Here is a 12,382-nt window from a genome sequence, read left to right as displayed (position 1 = left end):
GTAAAATCGGTTATATAAATACATGAAGATGCTCGTTACTAATTTTCTGAAAAAAGAAACAAGAGTAAATGTAAAGTACAAATGATTTACAGCTTACAATCACTTATAATAACACGTGTTACACATATATATCACAGAAAGACATGTGTCTTGTTTCTCTTATATGTGTCAAAAACATATATATTATACATATAAAAACACGTGTCTTCTCTCTCTTTCTGCAACTCCAATCTTCTTGAAAATTGTGTTTCCCTATGAAAACATAAAAACATAAGGCTAAATATATACATATATATATTGTTTTACGGTTTCTTTTATAAGGCCTTATAAATATAAAAATTATAATAAATACCTCAAGCGGGTTACCTTTATAAAATCACTTATAAATTTTATAAGAGCTTATAAAACCTTGTATCAACCATCTATAAAGTTTTTAAAACATATATAAATATTTATAAAACTATTTAAAAGGGTTTATAAAACTATTTACAAGAACTTATAAGCTATTTATAAGAGTTTTTACATTTATTTATAAGTGTTCATAAATTAATTTACAAGGTTTATAAATCTATTTATAAGAGTTTATAAATCACCAAATTAACTAACTTTCCACCATTTCTTTGCTTATTAAAGAACATCATTCTTTTACAGTTTCTTTTATAAGGCCTTATAAAAAGGTATAATTGAGCATTGAGATGATTGAGCATTGAGAGATACTTGAGGTTTCTGAATTTATAATGGTTTATAAAAATTTATAAAGGGTTTACAAACTACAATGTTAGATGACCGCTTCAGTTCTGCAGATGCACATAATGTATCCAGACCAGATATATAACCTTCTAGGACCTTTCTCACAGCAATAGCAAAAGTCTGATTAACAAGAGTATAGTGGCTCTTGTTATTGGCTTCTTCATTTTCACCTACTTTACAGCTCCCCCCTGTCCCTCAACTTCCAACTTGAAGTTCATGAAATGGGTCTACGAAGTTATGGAGAAGAAAGACCAAAGAACCAAAACAGCCTATGTTTTAAAAAATCTGTCCCAAGGCGTCAGTGCTTGATAACCGATGCCACAAGCTCAGACTTTTGTGGGTTGTCCTACTAGCTGGCTCAAAGCATAATCCATAAGAGAGCTTTTGTATGCTAATAAGAGAAGAACACCTTGCAGGGCATTCAACGCCAACCTAACCAAGCTTAATTCCTATTAAAAAGCAACAAAATTGTCAGAGAATGTGGCCAAAAGTAGAAGTAGTCTCAATATACTTCTTTCATTTCATCTAAGCACTAAAGATATTCCATTGTTCTGTAATTAATTACTAAGAATAGAAATCTGAGAACATGACATCGTAATCTTCCCTAAGATAATGATTTCGGCGTAACTCAATACAGTACATCGAGTACTAAACTCAAATCAATAAAATTGATACTTTTTTTCCCCAAAGCATTCCCTATTAGGTTTCCGATCCTAGCCACTCAAGCAAAATGCAAAGCTCATGTTTCCACGCATACAAACATGAAAAGCGTAAATGGTGAACTTACAGAGGCAAAGGAAGAAGACGGAGGAGAAGCACGAGTTGGAGGAGGAAATTGGCAGCTCTGAGAATGTAAGGACTCTCAATTACTTGGTGGAAGGTAAAGCTCCTCCTGTTTGAGCTTCTCCAGAAGCGAATCAACGCTCGTCGCCACCGTCATTATTTCTCAATGGAGGAGAAAGTGAGAGATCGTCTTGTTTGCCTGAGCTTGTAGAATTTTCAGCTTCGTCGGAGAATTCGTCAGCGCCGTCAAATCCACCAGAGAACTCGCCAGCGCCGTCCGGAGAACTCGTCAGGACCGTCGGATTTGATCACCGTCGAATTCGAAATCAATCTGGGAACTCTCAGATTTGGAATTGAGGAAGAAAGAGAGTAATTTAGGTTTAATTATTCAGGGGTATAATGGTACTTTGTCTATTAAAATTTTAATGGTAAAGTTGAAAAGTGTAAAATTGAAAAGTGGTATTAGAAAAGTGGTATTAGTGGCAATTCCCCCTTAGTTATTATTAAATGTATACTATTTCTAACATATTATTTTAATATTTTCAAAACAAGATTTCTAAAAGATTCTTAAGTATCTCTTTCTAAGATTACACTTAACAATATCATTTAATATTTTATATTTAAATTTAAAAATATATTTATTTTTGGTATTTAATTTAAAATAATAAAATTCGTAATAAATATTAAATATTATTATAAATGAATATTAATTCATTTTTACAGAATAAGAGATAAAATTCTATAAAATGGATATATACATAAGTGATATTCATAATTAAATTGGTAGACCAATTAAATATAAAGTTAATTAATCCATTTATTAAATATTTTATAAATTTTAAAATTCAAAATAATTGCATATACAGAATAACATATATTAATGAATTTTAAAAACTACTTCAACTTATTAAAATAAAATATTAATGTAAGATATTTAAACAATAAATATTTTTATTATAATATACATATTCAAATTAGAATATTAAAATATTAAAATATATTTGAATTTGTTAAATATACAATACTAAATTTAGTTGGTATTAATATCAATACTATTACAACAGAATCATTTTAAAAATTTACTGTAAAAGTTTGTTGGACCTATTCATTATTAACTTCACATGTTTTATTTCATATTTACCAAAAATATAGCCAAGTTAAAATATAAGTAAATTTATAGAAATTAAAATACATTGCTCAAAAAATTCGTGGACATTCTAAATAGTTGCTAAATTTCATGGATGTAGCATTTTATAAAAAAAAATTAATTTAAGTAGCTAAATTCAAATTCGCAAAGGCATGAAAAGAAATGTCTTAATTGATATGTATAATGATATACTATATCATATAACCATGAATGGACCAATCGTTCTTTTTTTTTCTTAATTTGAGTTTATCATGTATGTTATAAACACACAATAATTACGCCACACATGAACATGAGAAACCTTCAAAACAAAAAGACACATGAAAGTGAGAGATTTTTTTTTAAACGTAAGAAAATTATGAGATATGTTTTTTTCGATTGTGAATAGATTGGTTATTTTCTATATACACACACATTCATTATTGATTGAAAATATTTTAACAATTCTAACCTCTTGTCTTAAACTCCTATGCCTTATATACACCCTTAAAATATTAAATTTATATACATATATATTTATAAGCTTATAGAATATGAAATTATTAGAATTTTGATTAGTATATTTTAGGTCACACAAAATCTTTGTTTAGTTTTTAACATGATTCTCTTTTAATAGTATAGACTAGATTTTGACCCGCGTTTGGAAAGCGAGGGTTTTTTGGATTATATTATAATATATAAAGTCTTATTATATCAAAAAATATAATTTTTAACAGTTATATAATCTATAAATTAGTTTATTTGATATTTTATATGTATACTTTTACGTAAGTTTTTTTTAGGCATGAGAATTATATCCGGATCAAAAAAACAAACCGAACCGACCTGAAAATATAGGTTTAGTTCAGATAAGATAACCTATTGGGATTTTTTTTGGACCCGCATGTCTTTGTTTGAGTCTGAGTCCTATCCTAGACCCGATCATAAATATGTTGTGTTTATTTGGTATATTTGGATATTTTGAATATGTTTTCGGTATTATGAATATTTTTTTAGGTTTTTGGTTTACGATTATAGTTTTTGATTTCAGGTGAATTTTCAAATACAAATTTTTTTGGGTATTCGGATAAAACTTTGGGTATTTTCAATTTAGTGTCAGATTTTGAATAAAATTTTGAATTTTTAGGTATTTGAATTTTTTGGGTATTTTGTTTGGAGTTTCAAGTACTTTTCATGTTTCAGATATTTTTCAGATTTTTTTAGATATTTCGAATCTTTTTAGGATTCTAAATACCCGAACATATGTGGACTCATTACGTCCATATCGGGTCCAACAACCTTTTGATATAGATTTTTAACGTTATTGTACAAAAATATGGTTGATGAAATATTTTTTAGAAAACTCATTTTTAAATATGAAAATATCTATCGAACTATAGACGGTTGAAAGTTTAGTATATAATATGAGATTTTGGTGGGAAAATTTATATATGATATGATTACGTTATTATAAAGGAAAGAGAAAATTAAAATGTACACATATATGTCGTATAACTTCTCTTGCTTTAAATTATATATTATATGATAAAAGTGATAATATAAAACATTAGTTTCAATGCTTGTATGATTAAAAGTCAAAATGGTAAACATAATAATAGTAATGATTAAGATTTAGGAGTGGTATTTGAATAAATAAAGGAATTGAATAAATTATTGTTAGAGAAATATATGGTAACATATTGTTAGTCTAAGTTTAAGGTAAGACCAAAAAATAATAAGCTAAATAAAAGGGTCCAAACAACTTTGTTAGGTAGATTTTTTAAGATTCATTCCCTTTTAATAATATTGATTAAAGAATCACAAATCAAATAGTTTATTCATATTCATATACTATTAAAACTATATCATTTTTTTATAAGAAAATATCATCAGATTTATATAGGTTTTTATCGGGTTAACCATTATCGGATCGCAGATTAATGATGGACTTTTGAGTTTTTACCAAATTTTATAAGATTTTTAGTTATCATGTTTTAAATAAATCCGAACCAAACTATACATAGATCACCGAATTTACCGGTTTGACCACGGGTCTGGGTTGTGTACAAAAACACTGATAAAAATTATTAACAACCCTACGTATCTATTCTAAGTAAATCTTATGTCTCACCAACTTACCAAATATAACTCTTATAAAATATACACAAAATATAAAGATGATGTTGTAAAATAAAAATGTACAAAAAAACTCAAATAAACTAATTGATAAATTATATTATCTTAAACAAAAAAATTCATTTTTCTTCTTTGATATAATACAACTTTGTAACTTAATAATGCATATCAAAACCATAACATTAATTTATATCTAACAATATTATTATCTGAATAAAATATGCGCTTTCGAAGCGTGGATCAAAATCTAGTCATTACTTACATCCTTAATGAATTTGTTTCCTCGTTATTGGGACATTTGGTCTGTTGTTTCTATGCATTGGCGTATTAATACAGAGTATTCAGTTGTAAACTGTAAAGTCTAAGGTCTTCAATTAAGCATAAGAACATGATTATTTTTTGCATTTTAATTTTTTTTTAAAGCTGAACATTAGGGATGATGATTATTATAGATGAAAACAAAAATAGATATAACATTTTTTTTTGAATGAATATAGATAGATATAACATTTCTCCTCTGGTTTCAATAACTCAGCAATCTAATGAAATGAGCTGTGATAAACAAGATTTATAATTCATCATGTAGCTTGAGGCCACTATATACAACATCCTCACAACTCTTAACAAAGGGAAAAATCTTGCCCGAGTTTTTTCCCCAGTCAGCGTCACATCCATGAGACGGGGGAGTCAGGTAACAAGGCTCCATCGACGTGGACCGAACACACGGTGGATCAGGAGTTTTGTTACCCCTTGGCGTATGAAGCAACCATGGCTTTAATCCTCCAATACTATAAGAAACATATCCGAATGTAGACCATGCACTTGTGACAATGTTATCGGTTAAGCTCAGAAGATACATCTCCGCAAGCGCCTTTTGGTCGTGAAGCTTCTTGTCTGTTTGCTGAACCCTTTCTCCACTTGGCTGACTAACTTCAATAATCTCTCCTGTCGAACTTGGTCTCTCCCAAAACATGTTCTTTAAGTTGTCAGAGTACTCTGGATACAGAGATGTGACAAGAACAGCTTTAACCTTCGGGGTATAGGTCATGTTGGCTTGTGTTTCCTCTTGTGCGGCCAGTTCAGGCAACAGTTTTGCTCTTTGTGTACAACTTACGATCTGGTCCATGACGTGTTTGAAATATCCAGCGTCTTTTCTGAAAACCCGTATTTGAATCCCGAGTGTCTCGTCTGCTCTTGCTAAGTGAGCATGGTAGTGCCTAGTGATCATACCCCAAACTTGATTCGTCGGGTGAAAAAGATAACGCGCCAAGTGGTGAAACACGGTATCCTTCTGCGGGAACAGCTTCATCAGTTCGGGTTGGAACGTTGGATTAAACCATAGAGATGGAACGAAGTAGACATTGGCTTGAATAATCAACCAAGGGACTTTGTTGATCAAACTTTGATCTTTTTCGCAAAAGAACATCTTATCTTCATCCCTTGAATCATGGAGGTTATGAAGATATAGATGATGCGGGATCGAAGTCGAGTTGATGGTATTATTTTTCACCATTGTGCCGTAGCAACGAGGGTACTCCTTGTTGTAGCTATAAGCATAAGTATAATTCATCAAAGGAAAGTCAAGAGGAAGCAACCATGAAGTACCTGGAAACGGCTCGCATAAGATATCATTAACGTCTTTGCTGTTGTCAACAAGAATGATTCTCTCTGTCAAGAGAGCGTAAAGGAACACAGAAGCAAGAGTTAGCATTCGGTTTCCAAGCCCGTAACCTGCGACCCACACAATGTATCTGCATTCACCAACAGATTTGCTTGCATAATTCTCGTCACGAACAAGATTTTCTGTGGCTTTCTTGTAAGCATTTGTGTCTGGACCGCAACGTTTGTGCAGCCGCTCATAGCTTCTAAGCTTAGAGACTAGATATTCAGAAGGCTTGTATGGGGAAGGCTGGCGATACAAGAAAGATTTATGATACCTACTCAAGCAAGAACCTTCATCAAAATCAGCGGTTAAAAGGCCACCTAACAATGTATCTCTCGGTGTTTCCTTTGAATCTATGACAAGAAAATGAAAACGTAAAAGTCAAAATGAGGATTCATCGAGTTAAATGTAAAACAAAAGAAGATGTATGAGTTATTTTTACCGCTGGTTGTATTATCAAGAAACTGGTCCTTGAAGTTGTTGTTTGAGGATGATAGTAACATTGTAGACCAAATTAGTACACAACTAAAGAGGACTGTTATCAGAATCTTCATCTTCAAACCCAAAGCCATGAAGACTTTGCCAGAGATCTGAAATTTGTGATACATGTTGACCTTTGTTTGATCGCTTGTAATGAGGAGATTATACAAAATGAGTTATATGGCTAGCGTCATTACAACTCTTATTGGTGATTTGAAGTTGAAGAAACTTCGTATTTGTTTATTTATAAGTAACACTTAATATTCTAAGTGCGTGGTTGTCAAGTCGTGACTATCAACGAAGTCCGGAACATGACTCCACTCTTTGTTTAATGCAAATAATGTCTGGAACTCAATTATTTTGTTGTGTTAGTCTGTATGATTTTCCATGTAACGTGTGTCTAATCTTTAAAAAAAAAAACTGAAATAGAATCAATGGAAGTTGTACCAATGAAACGTATCATTTTCAAAATTAAGTATTGAACTAGTGAATCATTTGGAGGAAAAAGGGAGGAATGTGATATTTCACTTGTCATGCAAACTATAAAGTTATTCTGATAATTTATGATAGGTTTTAGTATGCAGTTTTCAGTTTTAATTAGTTTTTAGCATGTGCCCTTTTAGCTTAGGGATCATATATTTTTGAAATGGATAAAGCGATAGAAAAAATAGATACAAAATCAAAATTCTAAAATCTAAACTTTAATATATCAAAATTTTTGTAAGAGAGAAGTAAACAGATGAAACAAATCCAAGTATCGAACCACTATAAAAGCAACTCTTGTAACCATATTGGAGAGTTTGTTGCATCGTATGGACATTTCACAGTTAAACTCTCTCCTTTAATTATCTGTGACAGGGACTATGTTTCAATTTTGCACTAGTTGGGTGGAGTAATCAATTTTAAACTTTAGTAGTTAGTCAGAAATATATTAATTAACATGAAATCAGTTATATGGTGAGCCCTATTATACGAGACCATCTCTTTTTATCATATTCCTTGCTCGTTTGCAATCTGATCAGTAGGTGTACCCAGGCCTGGGTAAAAAAAAATATAGATCCAACAATCCAAACCCAAAGTATCAGTTTGGATCGGGTTTGGTTATGTTACCCTATCGGATTTTATATTCTACCTGAAAATGGATACTCGAATGGTGGAGTGTATTAACTCTTTTTGTGTTATGTATTTCGGTGTCACATATTTGTTTTCTACTTTTTGGTATATTTTTTGTTGGATAAGCTTGATTTCCAAGTTTATTTTTCCTTAATGATTTGTGGTTATCCTTAGGATTAGAAAATATGATTTATGATAATACTATTGAAACTAGGAGTTGTCTAGTTATATATATGGAGATGCATATTGTGTTGTATAATATATTATTGATATGTGATTTGTGCTTTGAGAGCTTTGAGATATTGAATAAGAGAAGACTTCTTATTAGCTTTGCTTGTGATTCTAAATTTGGTATCAGAGCCTAACACAAAGTTTCTTGAAGATTACATACAATGAGTGACATGAAAGATGTGATTGTGTTACATAAAGACACCGGCCCCTCCGCTGTCAAGTTCCCGATGTTAACTTCCTCTAACTACACTGTCTGGTCCATGATAATGAAAATAGCATTAAAGGTCAGTGAAGTATGGGAGGTAATAGACCCCGGGACCAAGGACGAAAAGAAGAATAACATGGTTATCGCGTTCTTATTCCAGTCTGTTGGGGAAAAATACTCTGGTATCATTTCCTCCAGCCTCCAGACAGGATCCAGACCCTCGGGTCCTCGATAAGGGAACATTCTAGGTCCTCGCTAGAAGGAATCCTGAGTTTGGTCCCTCAAACCGAGCTCCCTTCCAGGGAATGGAAAACTTCCGATAAGGAGAACCTTCCATATTCTTGAATATGGAAGAGTTTAACCTAAGGAAACCGACTCCTAGACGACTATATAAGGACTACTGAAACCCTAATGCAAGGGATCGACTTTTCCAAGGCTTAGAGACTAGAATTAGACGGCTAGAATTAGGGTTCTTACCCGATACCTTGTAACCTCTCTTGTTCTTGCTTATTCTATCTAATAAAAGTCTCTTCAAGCCTATCTCTCTATTATCCTCTTAAACTCTCACGAAATATATACAAACTATCAGCTTATCCATCATTCCGTAGTACTCACAAAGAGCCTACACAAAAATCCCCTAACACAGTCTATACTGGAAGCGTTGATCTTACAAGTTGGTGAGATCGACACAGCTAAAGGAGTATGGGATGCGATAAAGGTACGCCATTTTGGAGCCGAACGTGTGAAAGAAGCTAGGTTACAAACTTTGATGGCAGAGTTTGATAGACTCAAAATGAAAGATGGAGATAAGGTCGATAGCTTTGTTGGAAAATTATTTGAAATTTCCTCTAAATCTGCCTCCTTAGGAGAGTTGATAGAGGAGCCAAAACTTGTTAAGAAATTCTTAAAGAGCTTGCCGAGAAAGAAATATATTCTTATTGTTGCATCACTCGAACAAGTTTCTGGATCTCAATACAACAAGTTTTGAGGATATCGTGGGAAGACTAAAATCATACGAAGAAAGACTCGCTGGCGAAGAGGATGAAGAAGAGACACAAGAAGATTCTGAAAAATTGATGTACACCAATGCAGATTCGAATTCGGACGATATGGCTATAACAACTGTGGTCGAGGTCGCAGAGGAAGATCAAATTGGAGATGTAGAGGCCGCGGCCACGGGTCGTTTCAACAACAACGAGAAGCATATAAACAAGGACGAGGCGGAGATGCTTCCATATTACGTGTTTTAAGTGTGATAAACAAGGGCATTACGCCACTGATTTCCCTGATAAATCCCTACGGTTGCAAGAGACCGTAGAGAAGAAGGATGAAGATACGCAAGTAGCGGATGCTCTCATGATGTATGAGATAGTCTATTTGAACGAAACAAGGTGAAACCTAAACAGTTTGAGGCATAATCATATACAATGGATGTGTGGTATATTGATAACGGTGCGAGTAACCATATGAGTGGTAATCAAGAGTTTTTCTTTGAGCTTGATGATACAATTACCAGATTGGTAAATTGGTACGATTCGATGATGACTCAAGAATCTCGATAATGGGAAAGGGTTCAATACGGTTTATCCTCAAGAGTGGTGAGAAGAAGGTACTAAGAGATGTTTACTACATATCGGGACTACATAGTAACATTATTAGCTTGGGACAAGCTACTGAGGCAGGATGTGAAGTTTCCATGAAGGAGAAAACGTTAACCTTGCTTGATCGTGAAGGTTACACGATGATCAAAACCACAAGAACCAAGAACCGCATGTACAAAGTGACGTTACAAGCTGATATCATACAATGCCTACAAGCCAAGGCATCTGGAGGAGGCGCATTGTGGCATGCCCGTTTAGGTCACTTTAACAAAGAAACAATGAGAATGATGGTCAATAAAGAGTTCGTCGAAGGAGTACCTAACCTAAACCGAGATACTGAAATTCGTGTTTCATGCTTACAAGGAAAACAAGCCAGGAAACCCTTCCCACAAGCAACACATTTCCGAGCAACGAATATCCTTGAGTTAGTACATGCTGATCTTTGTGGACCTATTTCACCATCGACTCCAGCACACAGCAGATATGTATTCGATCTTATCGATGACACTCACGTTATATGTGGACTATACTCTTGAAAGAAAAGGGGGAAGCCTTCGAAAAGTTTAAACGCTTCAAAAACCTTGTGGAACAAGAAATACATATGAAGCTCAAAACTTTGAGAACTGACAAAGGAGGTGAGTTTACTTCACGAGAATTTCAAAGCTACTGCGAGAAACATGGAGTGAATCGACACTTGACTGCACCATATTCTCCTCAGCAAAACAGAGTGGTAGAACGACGCAATCGAACACTCTTAGAGATGACTAGAAGCATTCTAAAACACATGAGTATGCCGGATTTTCTCTGGGGTGAAGCAATACGACATGCTACCTACCTAATTAATCGTTTTGCAACAAGATCATTGCAGAACTCAACTCCATATGAAGCTCTGAAGGGAAGAAAACCAAACCTCTCTCATCTTAGAGTATTCTGGTGTGTGTGTCATGCACGAACTGAGACGGCAGGAAGGAGAAAACTCGATGATCGATCGAGAGTTCTAGTTCACTTAGGAACAGAACCGGGATCAAAAGCCTACCGGCTTGTCGACTGTTGAGCAAACGAATTGTCAGGTCTCGCGATGTCATGTTCAAGGAGGAACGTGAATGGAACTGGAGTGATCAAGCTAACGCGGGCTGGAAGGTTGACGCAAACGGACTTGATGCAGGAGAGTTTGAGTTGAACTTGAAACAATTAAGAAATGGTGATCAGGAGAATGGTAGCTCATCTGCATCAGAGGATGTCGGAAGCCTTGAAAACGAAGGTAATGGTGATGCAGTTGAAGATAATGATGACGACAATGAAGATGAGGATCAAACTCAATCAAGGCAATCAACAAGAGCATCAAATAAACCATCATATCTCGATGACTACGTCCTGATCACCGAAGAAGAAAGTGAGCATCTGTTAATGATCATTAACGACGAGTCATGGGACTTTAATGAAGCTAAGAAGCTGAAAGTTTGGATTGATGCGTTCAAAGATGAAATTTTCTCAATAGAGAAAAACAATACTTGGGATCTTGTTGAGCTTCCTGCAGGGAATAAAACCCATTGGTCTAAAGTGGGTTTTCAAAATCAAACGTAACGCTGATGGAACCATTAGCAGATAAAAGGCTCGGTTAGTAGCCAAGGGGTACGTTCAACGTCATGGCATAGATTATGATGAAGTGTTTGCTCTGCTGACCCAAATCGAGACTATTATTCTGATCATCGCACTAGCTGGAACATATGGATGGGGAATACACCACATTGACGTTAAAACCGCGTTCCTTCATGGAGAATTAAAGGAGGAAGTGTATGTTAGTCAGCCAGAGGGTTTTATCGTCTCGGGAGAAGAACAAAAAGTATACAAGCTTCAGAAGGCTCTCTATGGCTTAAGACAAGCACCAAGAGCTTGGAACATAAAACTCAACCAAATACTACGGGGTTTAGGCTTTCATCGATGCTCAAAAGATCCTTCACTCTACCGAAAGGAAGAAGGCCGAGAGATTCTTATTGTAGTGGTTAATGTGGACGACTTGTTGGTTACTGGATCTTCTCTTAAGACTGTGTGTGATTTTAAAAGAGAGATGGCGACTAAATTTGAGATGAGTAACATTGGGCATAGAAGTCTTGCAAGGCAAGGAAGGCATCACACTCAAACAAGACAGATATGCTCCCAAGATACTTGAAGAAACTGGAATGAGCTTGTGTAATCTAACTCATGTACCAATGGAGATGAATGCAAAATTCTACAAGGAGCCTAACGAAGAGAAAGTTGATGAGAAGGAGTATAGACGGAGCATTGGTTGTCTG

The 12,382-nt window shown here is 34.2% G+C and overlaps 2 protein-coding genes across 2 annotated transcripts; one reads left to right on the top strand and one right to left on the bottom strand.

Annotated features, from left to right (window-relative positions):
* Positions 1-5,214: 5,214 nt before the first annotated feature.
* On the bottom strand, positions 5,215-11,933 carry LOC103844365 (probable fucosyltransferase 5). Its single transcript, XM_009121166.3, has 2 exons — positions 6,901-11,933; positions 5,215-6,811 (listed from the first exon to the last, which is right to left on the bottom strand). Exons 1-2 carry the CDS (start codon positions 7,064-7,066, stop codon positions 5,364-5,366), a joined length of 1,614 nt encoding a protein of 537 aa, XP_009119414.1. The 5' UTR covers positions 7,067-11,933; the 3' UTR covers positions 5,215-5,363.
* On the top strand, positions 11,172-11,672 carry LOC103844477. Its single transcript, XM_009121263.1, has one exon. It carries the CDS (start codon positions 11,172-11,174, stop codon positions 11,670-11,672), a length of 501 nt encoding a protein of 166 aa, XP_009119511.1.
* Positions 11,934-12,382: the final 449 nt, after the last annotated feature.

The sequence above is a fragment of the Brassica rapa genome, chromosome A07 (assembly GCF_000309985.2).
Source record: "Brassica rapa cultivar Chiifu-401-42 chromosome A07, CAAS_Brap_v3.01, whole genome shotgun sequence".
NCBI lineage: Eukaryota > Viridiplantae > Streptophyta > Magnoliopsida > Brassicales > Brassicaceae > Brassica > Brassica rapa.
Note: the sequence above shows the minus strand (reverse complement) of the source record. Positions and strands in the feature narration are given on the sequence as shown.

Bases quoted from the DNA above. Each gene is read 5' to 3' on its own strand.
- LOC103844365 (XM_009121166.3), bottom strand. From the start codon at position 7,066: ATGTATCACAAATTTCAGATCTCTGGCAAAGTCTTCATGGCTTTGGGT. The intron at 6,812-6,900 runs GTAAAAATAACT...TTCTTGTCATAG, and splicing joins TCTTGATAATACAACCAGCG to ATTCAAAGGAAACACCGAGA.
- LOC103844477 (XM_009121263.1), top strand. From the start codon at position 11,172: ATGTTCAAGGAGGAACGTGAATGGAACTGGAGTGATCAAGCTAACGCG.